Below are 12,458 nucleotides of genomic sequence, written 5' to 3'. Positions count from 1 at the left end.
AATTAGCCGGGCATGGTGGTGGGCACCACTGTACTCCAGCCTGGGCGACAGTGCAAGACTCCGTCTGAAAAATAAAAATAAAAAAATAAATGTATGTTATATTAGTCATGGTCCTCCTGAGAAACACAGTTAACAGGATGTGTGTATGCATATATATAGAAAGAAAGATTGAGCTTTAAGGAATTGGCTCCTGTGATTGTGGAGGGTTGGTGAGTCCAGTGTCTAATGGGGTAGGCTGGTTGATTGGAGATTCTGGGAAGAGTTGCAGTTGGACCCCAAAGGCAGTTTTCCTGGCAGAATATCTTCTTTTTTTTTTTAATTTTTATTTTTATTTAATTTTATTTTTTGAGATGGAGTTTCACTCTGTCACCCAGGCTGGAGTGCAGTGGCGCGATCTCGGCTCACTGCAACCTCTGCCTCCTGGGCTCAAGCGATACTCCTGCCTCAGTGTCCCGAGTAGCTGGGATTACAGGCACGCACCACCATGCCCGACTAATTTTTGTATTTTTAGTAGAGACGGAGTTTCACATGTTGGCCAGGCTGGTCTTGAACTCCTGGCCTCAAGTTATCTGCCTGCCTTGGCCTCCCAGTGTGCTGGGATTACAGGTCTGAGCCACTAGGTCTGGCTGTGAGCCACTGCGCCTGGCCTGTGTTTCTATATATTTGACTTTACATTAAGAATTAGTGAATACTATCATATATTGAAGAAAATGCTTGGCAACGTAGTGGATTATTGCATGTGAACAGAGGGATGTAGTAGTACAGTAAAAAGTTGTCTCTTCCCTAGTTACTAGTGAAAGGACCAAACAGAATGGGTTAATATTGGCGAGAGAGGGACATACGCTGGGCTCTGGAAAAATCCATATAATAACTTATCTGCTGGGCATGGTAGGTCACGTCTGGATTGCTTGAGGCCAGACGTTCCAGACCAGTCTGGGCAACACAGCAACACCTCATATTAAAAAACAAACAAATAAATTAAAAGTAGTTATTATCCTTGAAAATTTACAGAATCTTCTGAAAGCTTTTTAGAAAGTGTAGCCAGTGTGTCTCTGGGATTCTCTTGCATTCCTGCTATGAACATAGAAATATTAGCCTTGAGAATTGCAACTAATTCTGTGACTCTGATATTAGAAAATGATTGTTTCTCTTGAGTTAATTAATATTTTAGGTTGGATCCTAAATATCATCCGCATGAGAATGTTGAGTAGATGTGCGGGTAATTTTTAACAGGGCAGTAATATATTTTCCTCTCCTGAGGAGTCTCACTGGGAGAGGCTGACAGCTGAAGTGAGGTGAAACGTAGGCTCTGTAAGGGGCACAAGACAGAGGACCATCAGGGCTGGGACTTCCAGAACCCTGGGTCTGCAAACAGAAGATATTAAACCTTCTATTTAGTAACATGAAGTTATAAATATAATGTAAATAGCTAACGTCTTATAGTTAAATGTGTACACATGTACTCTTACGTATATGCGACCCCAGTAGAAGAATGAGCAATTTCGCATAAACATACTTTGCAGAAGGGAGCATACTATTTTTTTTAAAAAGGAATAAAAAAAAATTTTGTTTTTTTGTTTTTTTTGAGCGAGTCTCACTGTCACCCAGCCTGGAGTGCAGTGGCATGATCACGGCTCACTGCAGATTCAGCCTTTTGGGCTCAAGCGATCTCCCTGGTTCAGTCTGCTGTGTAACTGGGACTACAGGAGAGCACCAGCACACACAGCTAATTGTTTTATTTTTTGTAGGGGCAGGTGTCTGACTTTGTTGCCCAGGCTAATCTCAAACTCCTGGGTTCAAGTGATCCTCCCACCTCAGTCTCCCAAAGTGCTGGGATTATAGACATGAGCTCCTATGCTTGGCTGAATTTGTGCTTTTTTATAGTAAAAGAAATTGAGTGGTATTGGCTGGGTGCGGTGGCTCACACCTGTAATCCCAGCACTTTGGGAGGCCAAGGCGGGTGGATCACAAGGTCCGGAGTTCAAGACCAGCCTGGCCAAGATGTTGAAACCCCGTCTCTACTAAAAACATGAAAATTAGCTGGGCCTGGTGGCAGGTGCGTGTAATCCCAACTACTCGGGAGGCTGAGGCAGAGAATTGCTTGAACCTGGGAGGTGGAGGTTCCAGTGAGCTAAGATTGTGCCACTGCACTGCAGCCTGGGTGACAGAGCAAGATTCTGTCTCAAAAAAGAAAAAAAGAAAAATAAATTGAGTGGTAAAAAGAAATTCAATAGTAATATCAATGATGAGTTGTTGCTTATAAAATTGCAAGATTCTTAATGCTAGTGAAGGAAGTTTCCTGCAGCATTATTTATACCAAAAATTGAAAATTACCAAAATGCCTTAAAATAGGAGAATTTTAATTATATGTCAAATAATATATATCAGCATTATGTCAACATAATGTTTTCATGGGATCATTAATAAAAATAATTAGGAAGAATTTGTAACATAGTGATATGTTCTGCTCATGGCTACATTATGTTAAAAAAGTGAATATGTAACTACATAGGGCTTTCCTGGTTGTGTTTACATGTATACATAAATATTTATATTCATGTATATGCCTCTGAAAGATTGAAAGGAAATGTACTGGTATATTTAGAATCTCTTACTGTTGGAATAATGAGCAGTGATTTTTGTAGTGTTATGTCTTCCACATTTCAAGGTATATTTTATCTTTAGAAAATAAATATATATATTGTTTTTGTTAGATACATTGTCTGGAGTGAGTAAAAAGCATAGATGTATGTGATTTTTGGCTATTTGTCCATGTATAGTGCTGAGTAGTTCCAAAAATGGATCAGATGTAACTTTTGCTTAGTTTGATAAAGGCGAGCCATCTACGCAAAATTTGGCCCATTAGTGATTATGGAGAGGTATTTATCTGCACTTTAACCAGAACTGTTGTCAAACATGTGACCTGCTTGTCTGGGGTGTGTGTGTGTGCTTATCAATGTTCTACATTATTTCAGAAATGAATTTTTTTTTCTTTTTAGTTATTTAAATCAAATAATACTCTTTACTCCTTTAGACTTCACGAAAACCTCGTGAAGAGCGAGATGTGTCTCAATGTGAAAGTGTCGCTTCCACTGTTTCTGCTCAGGAGGATGAAGATATTGAAGCCTCCAATGAAGAAGAAAATCCAGAAGACAGCGAAGGTATCTCAAAATTTTAAATTTAGTTGTGACATCTGCTATCCAGAATAAATAATTTTTAGTCATTTGACTGTGTAGGAGTTGCTTCATTGAGGAAACAGTGTGCCAGTGTTTTCATGGTGTGGAGACTTCAAACTTGAACATAATGTTTTTATTCATTTAATCAACAAATATTTATGTAGCACCTAGGATGGTCCAGAAGATCTTGGAAATGGCAGCCCTGCTTCAGACATCAAGTGCCAACATCAATAAAATACCTGTGTGTCTGTGTCATTGCCACATTTATTTGTTCAGTTAGTATAGTCGGTTACATTTCTCTTTATTTTATTGCTTTAAGTTTGATTTATTTTCATATTTTTACAGAGATTTATATGTACTATAGTAATGTTTTTATGTAAAAAGAATTAGTGACCCTAGAAGCACCAATAGAAAAAAAAAACCACGAAACTTAAGGAAATTTAAGAAATAATGTATCTTTATCATTTAAACTAATGACAAGTTCATGAAAAGGTAAATGTTTTCTTGATTTTTTTGGTAAGAAAAAAGATACCTAATTTATTTCAATTTACACTCTGATTAAAGTTTCTGTGGATTTTTTTTTTTTTGTAAATTGACTGCTTCTGATGTAGGGATTTTTATAAAGCTTTTAGTAGCTCTTCATATATTATATATTAAACATGTTCATGTTTTGTATATGCAGATAATTTTTTCCATCATTTTTTTTGTTTTCCTTTTCAATTACCTTTGTTTAAACTTTGTGTAATTAGAGTTGTATCTCTTTTCTTTGTAGGGTCTTTATTTTGTATAAGCTTTAAAAGTTGTACATCCTCCAGGTTTAGTAATATTAGATTTCGTGTTTTTCTTTCCTATAGATTATTCTTGTTGTCTTTTAAACTTAAACTTGTATTGAAATGCGTTTTGGCTTTGAACAACCCCTAACCTTAAACTTGTTTTTGGGAGGGTTTGTGAAAAATGATGTCATCTTTACAAGAGTAAAGAGAGTATTAGAGAAGGCTCACCCGAGGGTAGGGTAAGAGTGCTGCAAACAGGGAAGATAGTTTGGTGTGTTAATGGCACTTCCAGAGAGGTTGTCAGAGTCTCTTGGTTTTAATGGGTTTGTTTCTGGTGGCTAGTATTCCCTGGGGTTATAAATGTTAATGAAGCCTGGAGGTTAATAAACCTCCTTGGGCTGCCATAACAAAATACCACAGATTGGGTGGCTGCAGCAACTGAAATTAATTTTCTCACGGTTCTGGAGGCTGTACGTGCAAGGTCAAGGTGCTGGCACAGTTGCTTTCTGATGAGGGCTGTCTTCCTGGCTTGCAGATGGCTAACCGCCTCGTTACTTTGTCCTTACATGGCCTTTCCTTTGGGTGTGCGCACTCCTGGTGTCTCTTCCTCATATGAAGACAACTCCTACTGGATTAGAGCCCACTGTTATAATCTCATTTAACCTTAGTCATCTCCTTAAAGGCCTTGTCTTCAAATACAGTTACATTGGGAGGATAGGGCTCCAACAGAAGAGTTTTGGTGGGGAGGGGCACAATGCAGTCCATAACAAAGCCCAAGTCTGGTATTAATATGTCTGTCTGGGCTGGGCGCGGTGGCTCATGCCTGTAATCCCAGCACTTTGGGAGGCCGAGGAGGGTGGAACACGATTTCAGGAGATCGAGACCATCCTGGCTAACACGGTGAAACCCCGTCTCTACTAAAAATACAAAAAAAAGTTAGCCGGGCATGGTGGCGGGCGCCTGTAGTCCCAGCTACTCAGGAGGCTGAGGCAGGAGAATGGCGTGAACCTGGGAGGCAGAGCTTGCGGTGAGCTGAGATCACGCCACTGCACTCCAGGCTGGGCAACAGAGCGACACTTCGTCTCAAAAAAAAAAAAAAAAAAAAAAATCCATCTGATCAAGTGTAGGGTGGCACCATCACATCTGCTCAATCATCCAGAAGAGTTTCCTATTAAGGGGAAATGAATTTCCCAGTAGAATTGTAGGCTCTCTCTTCCTGTTGACTTAGCTTCATTTGGAAAGTGTCAAGAAGAGAACGTAAATGCAGCTCATGTGACCTGTGATCTCATACTTATTCCTAATCTTAATGAGACAGCACAGATGCACTGTTTATTGCGTGGCAAGACTCCTGCCAATTGAAGAACGAAGGCAGCTGCTGAAGGGAGGGTTCCTACATCTGTTTTCCTAAAACACATCTGACTGTTTGAGTATCTTTCACGATTAGAAGAATTAAATCAGACCAAACTTCACCAAAATTTGGATTTGCTCTTGTTTTCTTTTTCTACATCATTCTTTAAGGTTTTTTTTGTATTTTTAGGAAAAAAAAGATACTCATGTTTGGCTCCTGCTTGGTGAAACATTATGCCTTGGAAACCTTCCTACTCTTTTGTGGCTTGGAAGAAGAAAATTGGAAAAGTGCTTATGTCAAATGATATCATCTGCTGTATAACCACTAACATGTCTTCTAATATTTTGAAGATAAATGCCTTGTTAGTTTGCCCTTGGATTTGGGGCTTTCTACCACCATATAAACAGAAATGAAGGTTAAGATGGGCTTTTTGTTAGCTTTTCAGTGCTTTGGTAGGATCTTTCAGTAATGATAATGACTGCCGTTTTTGTTTGTTGGTTTGTTTGTTTGTTTGTTTTAGAGACGGAGTCTCGCGCTTGTTACCCAGGCTGGAGTGCAGTGTTGCAATCTCAGCTCACTGTAACCTCTGCTTCCCGGGTTCAAGCAATTCCCCTGCCTCAGCCTCCCGAGTAGCTGGGATTATAGGCGCTTGCCACCACGCCCAGCTAATTTTTGTACTTTTAGTAGAGATGGGGTTTCGCTATGTTGGTCAGGCTGGTCTTGAACTCCTGACCTCAGGTGATCCACCTGCCTTGGCCTTCCAGAGTGCTGAGATTACAGGCATGAGCCACCGCGCCCGGCCATGGCTGCCATATATTAAAACCCTTACTACATGTGAGGTACTCTTCTGAATTATTTGCTTTTGTCTGTCTTTTTTTTTTTTGGAGACTTGAACTGTCATGTGAACTCCAGGCTCATAATTTGATCACCTACAGTATCTCCATTTGGATGCCTAAGAGCCATCTTATAGTTAACAGCCAAAGCAAACTCTTGTGTCTCTACCACCACAAGCTGCTTTTCCCTCTGGTCTTTCGCTATATCAATAAATTAGGTTTTCTTTAGTCTCTTTAGAATTGGATCCTTGTCTCCATTGCTCCTACCCTGCTTCTGAGGAGCCCTCATTGCAATAGTTTTTTGATTAGTCTCTTGCTTCTTTTTGTTCCATTCTTTTTATTTATTTTTAGAGATGAGGTCTCGGTGTGTCACCTAGGCTGGAGTGCAGTGGCTCGATCGTGGCTCACTGCAGCCTCAAACTCCCAGGCTCAAGCGATTTTCCCACCTCATCCCCCCAAGTATCTAGGTCCGTAGGCGTGTACCACCACACCTGACTAATGTACTTTTTTATTTTGTGTAGAGACAAGGTCCATTCTGTTTTTTCTTCCGCAGCAGCCCGAGTGATTCTTATAAAATGTGAATCAAATCATGTTTCTTCTCTAGTCCAAATTCTGTAATACGTTCCCATCTCAGTAAGAATAAAGACCCAAGGCCTTACTGCAATTTGTGAGGCTCTGCATGAACTGACCTTTTTACCTCTGTGAACTTTCTGTCAGCTACTTTTTTGTTGGCCCCCTCTGCTCCAACCACACTGTCCTCTTTGCTGTTCTTGGGCAAACCAACCCTGACTTCAGGAGCCTTTGTGCTTTCTAATCCCTCTACCTGGGATGCTCTTCCCTACCATGTGCCCAGGGCTCATTCTCTCATTTCCTTGAGTCCTCTGTTCAGATACCACTTTATTCTATAATACCTCCTCACGCACTTCTTTCTCAGTTTTGTCGTTTAGTCACTGCACTGATCACCACCGGATATATCACTTCTTTTGTTTTTTTGAGACAGGGTCTCACTCTGTTACCCAGCGCTGAAGTGTGGCAGCGTGAACACGGCTCACTGCAAGCCTTGACCTCTTGGGCTCAAGTGATTCTCTTGCCTCAGCCTCCCAATAGCTGGGATTACAGGTGTACGCCACCATGACTAGCTAATTTTTTAATTTTTTTGTAGAGATGAGGTCTTACTATGTGGTCCAAGCTGGTCTTGAACTCCTGGCCTCAGGCATTCTTCCTGCCTTAACTTCCCAAAGTGCTGGGATTATAGGCGTGAGCCACCACTCTCAGCCTATATCACGTATTTACTGTTGTCTATTTCACGCTAGAATGTGGGCTCCATGAGAGCATCTGCTTAGATTTTTTAAAACTGCTGTGTCCGTGGTACCTCAGATAGCTCCCTGCACATACATAGTTGACACTTCATCATATTTGAAAGAATGAATTTGTAGAAGTTTTTTTTATATTGCTGTCTGTTATATACAATTAAAAAATATTTTTTTCCCCAGATGGTTACTTAGATTTTCACAACCATTCATGTACTTTATAATCCAGCCAGTATTTGAGTCTACTGTGTACCAGGCTAGTACTTAAGTGATAATCAAAATATATGATCTCTGTCTTCATGGAGTTTATAGCCTAGTGGAAGAAATAGCCAGAAATCATTCGAGTAAATAAATGTAAGATTGTAACTGTAACTAGTACATGTGGTATCAGAACTATATTAGCAAAATATAACTTTGTTAAGGAAACCATGGAAGGCTTTTTTTGGGGGGTAGAGGGGACAGAGTTTCACTCTTGTTGCCCAGGCTGGCACGATCTCGGCTCACCGCAACCTCCACTTCCCGGATTCAAGTGATTCTCCTACTTCAGCCTCCCAAGTAGCTGGGAGCACGGGCGTGCCACAAGTGGCTAATTTTGTATTTTTAGTAGAGACGGGGTTTCACTATGTCAGTCAGGATGATCTCGAACTCCTCACCTCAGGTGATCCATCCACCTCAGCCTCCCTAAGTGCTGGGATTACAGGCGTGAGCCACTGCGCCCAGCCCACAGAAGGCATTTTAAGCATGTGATGTTTGAGTTGATCACCAAAGGAAAAGTAGGTGAAAGAGCCTTTCAGTAAAGGTGAATGGCATGTACAAAGTCTCTGTGGTAGAAGATGCATGAGGCATTGAACAAACTAAATAAAGGCCAGTGTGACTTGAATTCAGAGAGCTGTGTGCAAGCTGGAGAGGCTGGAGGGGGCCCACTGGGCAAGGCCTTGCAGACCATACCAGCAATTTTGGAACTTTATCCTAACAGTAATGGGGGTCCATTGAAAAGTTATGAGAGAGAGAGAGTGAGTTGTGGTAAAACTTGGCTTTTAAAAAGACAACTCTATCTTTGTTGCAGAGAATGGTCTGAAGTAGAGTGAAGAGAGTTGGTTTTGGACTAGAGTGCTAGCTGTGAAGTTGAACAGGATTGGATAGATTCAAGAGAAATTTTTAGAGAGAAAATCAGTGAGCCTTGTCAAGGCTGGATATGGGGTAAATGAGAGGAGGGTTTAAGAGATGACTTCTTGGTCTCTGTTTTGTTTAATTGGATAGTAAACCCTAGAAAAGAATCTGATTTGCGAGTGGTTATTACAACTCTAGTACAGGACATACTGAATTTGTGATGCCTTTGATATATCTAGGTAAAGATGTCAAAAAGCACTGAAAGTCTATTTATAGAACAATATAAACGATATAGGGAAAGATCTGTGTTACAACATTAAATTAAAAATCTGTGAAATATTATTCTAGAGTCTTCCGTCGTAGCCGCTAGACACTTGTGGCTATTGAGCACTCGAAATTTGGCTAGTTTAAATTTAGATATGCAGGCTGGGTGCGGTGGCCTATGCCTGTAATCCCAGCACTTTGGGAGGCCAAGGTAGGCGGATCACCTCACGTCAGGAGTTCAAGACCAGCCTGGGCAACATGGTGAAACCCCATCTCTACTAAAAATACAAAAATTAGCTGGGCATGGTGCCAGGCACCTATAATCCCAGCTACTCAGGAGGCTGAGGCACAAGAATCACTTGAAGCTGGGAGGCGGAGGCTGCAGTGAGCCAAGATAACACCACTGCAATCCAGCCTGGGTAACAGCGAGACTGTGCCTCCAAAAAAAAAAAAAAATTAGATATGCAGAAAATGTAAAATACACACCAGATTTTGAAGATTTAGTACCAAAAAAAAAGGAAAAATAATCTTTTTATGATTTTTTGCTATTGATCACATGTTAAAATGATATTTCACATATACTGGGTTAATTAAATAAATTCTACAAAATTAGTTGGGCATGGTGGCACATGCCTGTAAATCCAGCTACTTGGGAGGCTGAGGCAGGAGAATCGCTTGAACCCGGGAGGCGGAGGTTGCAGTGAGCCGAGATCGCACCATTGCACTCCAGCCTGGGTAACAAGAGCGAAACCCCATCTCCAAAAAATTAAAAAATTAAAAAAAATAGTTTAAATTATTTGACCCATTTCTTAATGTGGCCATCAGAAAAATTAAAATTACAGATGTGATTACATTATATGCCTATTGGATGGAGCCATTCTAGAGCGTTAGTTCAGCTGGGTAAAAGGAAATTCACAGGAAGAGGCTTCTAGAAATACACCAGAATGTCATCATTTATAGGAATGTTTTTTGTTTAGATTTATTGTTCGTTATTTTTCAATTTCATATAAATTATTTTCAGACATTAAAATCCTTTATGCTTTTAGTTTCAGAAGGTCAAGATAATTTGATCTTTCACTTTTATACTCTGTAGGAAACTTTAGCCTTCTCAATGGCTGTAAATACTTCAATGAGGTCATCAAAGGAGTAGAATTCATCCTAAACAACTACTTTCAAGCATGGTTTCTATCACCACCTGAAACATGTTCATTATCAGATTTTTATGCTGTATCATTATCTTTAAGGTGCAGAAAATAGTTCTGATACAGAAAGTGCTCCTTCTCCTTCACCAGTTGAAGCTGTCAAGCCCAGCGAGGACAGTCCTGAAAATGCTACTTCTCGAGGAAACACAGAACCTGCGGTTGAGCTTGAGCCCACCACGGAAACTGCACCCAGTACATCTCCCTCCTCAGCAGTTCCAAGTACAAAACCAGCTGAAGATGAAAGTGTGGAGACCCAGGTGAATGACAGCATCAGTGCTGAGACAGCAGAGCAGATGGACGTAGACCAGCAGGAGCACAGTGCCGAAGGGGGTTCTGTTTGTGATCCCCCACCCGCTACCAAAGCTGACTCTGTGGACGTTGAAGTGAGGGTGCCAGAAAACCATGCATCTAAAGTTGAAGGTGATAATACCAAAGAAAGAGACTTGGATAGAGCCAGTGAGAAGGTGGAACCTAGAGATGAAGATTTGGTGGTAGCTCAGCAAATAAATGCCCAAAGGCCCGAGACCCAGTCAGACAATGATTCCAGTGCCACGTGCAGCGCTGATGAGGATGTGGATGGAGAGCCAGAGAGGCAGAGGTGAGGCTCGTTCCATAAGTCCTCCCCTGTGCTTACTCTGCTGGTTGGTGACTGAATCACAGGGTGGTGCTGGCTGCAGACATGGCTCCTATGTAAATATTGGCACGTTATAGGTAGTCTGTACGATTTTAATATTGGGCTGATACTGTTCTGTTTAAATAACCACAAACTATTGTATGATCATTTTAATGAAACAGATTATACATTTCTCCTACATCTGTCTTGTTACGTGTATTCTGTATGATAGCATGACAGGGAATTTCAACTAGTAAAGTTGTGAATAAACCACAGATAACTGTTGTGCCCGAGGAGGGCAGCAGTGGGATGTGGTAGAAGAAGGTGGAGGCTAGAGGCATTGAGGAGCTCCTGCTTCTCTAAGGCAGTGCAACCTCAAAACAAGGCCTACCAGCCCCTACTTATTAGGTAGAAGAAAATGTTGAAAAGAGAGACATGTTCAGTGTTCTGAAAATTTTTAGAAAGCATAATTTAAATGCAAATTAATGATAATTATGACCACTTTTTTGTATCAGTTAACATTTTAGATTGTTCATATTTGTAATTTAAAATATCAGGTATAATGCAGATTAATTTACAAGTTTTTTTTCTTTTTTTGAGACGGAGTCTCGTTCTTCCCCAGGCTGGAGTGCAGTGGCACGATCTCGGGTCACTGCATCCTCCATCTCTTGAGTTCACGTGATTCTCCTGCCTCAGCCTTCTGAGTAGCTGGGACTACAGGCACACGCCACCATGCTTGGCTAATTTTTGTATTTTTAGTAGAGATGGGGTTTTGCCATGTTGGCCAGGCTGGTCTCAAACTCCCGACCTCAGGTGATCCACCCACCTCAGCCTCCCAAAGTGCTGGAATTACAGGCATGAGCCACCACTCCCTGCAGTTTACAAGTATTTTTAGTCATTAAAGGTTAATTAATTATACAAAAAAAAATGCATCATATCTTTATGGTTTTTGTAAAAATTACAGTAAAAGATATATATTTTACAGGTATAGTTATTACTTTATTTAATATATTTTATTTCCTGGTGTTTCCTTTTCCTTAAAAGAAATTGAATCACTTATAATTTTAGTAGAATGGTAAATTGGTGCAAATTCTAGAAGTGAATTAGACTGAAACATCACTTAGTCCGAACCCAATTAAACCCCACTCCTTTTTTTTCTTTTTAATAAGAAAAAAGAGACAAGCTACTCAACAGATAGCTAAATTCTCTTCAAAGTTTAGCTTTCAGAGTGTGTCTTGGTGTCACTGTATTTTCAGTTCATATCCAATATATTTTATATTTTATGTACTCCATAATGAGATTTGATACTAGAATAATAATATGGAGCGCTATAGTGCTGATTCCTCAAAGAGTGTTTTATATAGTAGATGCTAGAATTTTCATCAACATGAATTGAAATAAAATAGGTGTTCTGCTTAACTATTGGTTTACCAGAAAATTTGACTATCACTCTTTTTCTTTCACCTCAGAGTAATCTAGATTTTATTTTAATGGTGTCAGTCTTTAACTGCAGTAAACATAAATGGATTCAAGCTGTGTAGTCCCTTTTTAAGCATTCTTTAATGAAACATCTAAAATAAGGATTATCTGTGTTTTGCACTGTTGGTTTTGGTAACTATACGTGAAACAAAAATTAGGTAGGATGGCAGTAATTTTAAATGGTAAACATCCTAAGAGATGAACATGATAGTAGTTTTGAAATTCAGAAATTCCTTGGAAAAATATGATGGTTTCTTAATGACACCCTGAAGTCTACACTGCTCCCAAATGACCGAAATAACACTCTCAATTTTCTATAGCTTTAATATCATCTTTCTTCTTTATATAGT

General features: G+C 40.1%; 1 protein-coding gene across 20 annotated transcripts in view; it reads left to right on the top strand.

The window, feature by feature from the left end:
- Nucleotides 1-12,458, top strand: part of NCOR1 (nuclear receptor corepressor 1) — a 185,405-nt gene that overhangs the window by 105,638 nt on the left and 67,309 nt on the right. For 18 of the 20 annotated variants that reach the window (XM_054536273.2, XM_054536269.2, XM_054536266.2 and 15 more), the window contains 2 exons: nt 3,035-3,161; nt 10,059-10,614. In XM_054536273.2, coding sequence (XP_054392248.2) covers nt 3,035-3,161; nt 10,059-10,614 — 683 coding nt within the window. The remainder of the gene's footprint in view (nt 1-3,034; nt 3,162-10,058; nt 10,615-12,458) is intronic. The other 2 variants (XM_054536276.2, XM_054536274.2) reach the window with 1 other exon arrangement.

The sequence above is a fragment of the Pongo abelii genome, chromosome 19 (assembly GCF_028885655.2).
Source record: "Pongo abelii isolate AG06213 chromosome 19, NHGRI_mPonAbe1-v2.0_pri, whole genome shotgun sequence".
NCBI classification, from domain to species: Eukaryota; Metazoa; Chordata; class Mammalia; order Primates; family Hominidae; genus Pongo; species Pongo abelii.
This window is presented reverse-complemented; position numbering and strand designations above follow the sequence as displayed.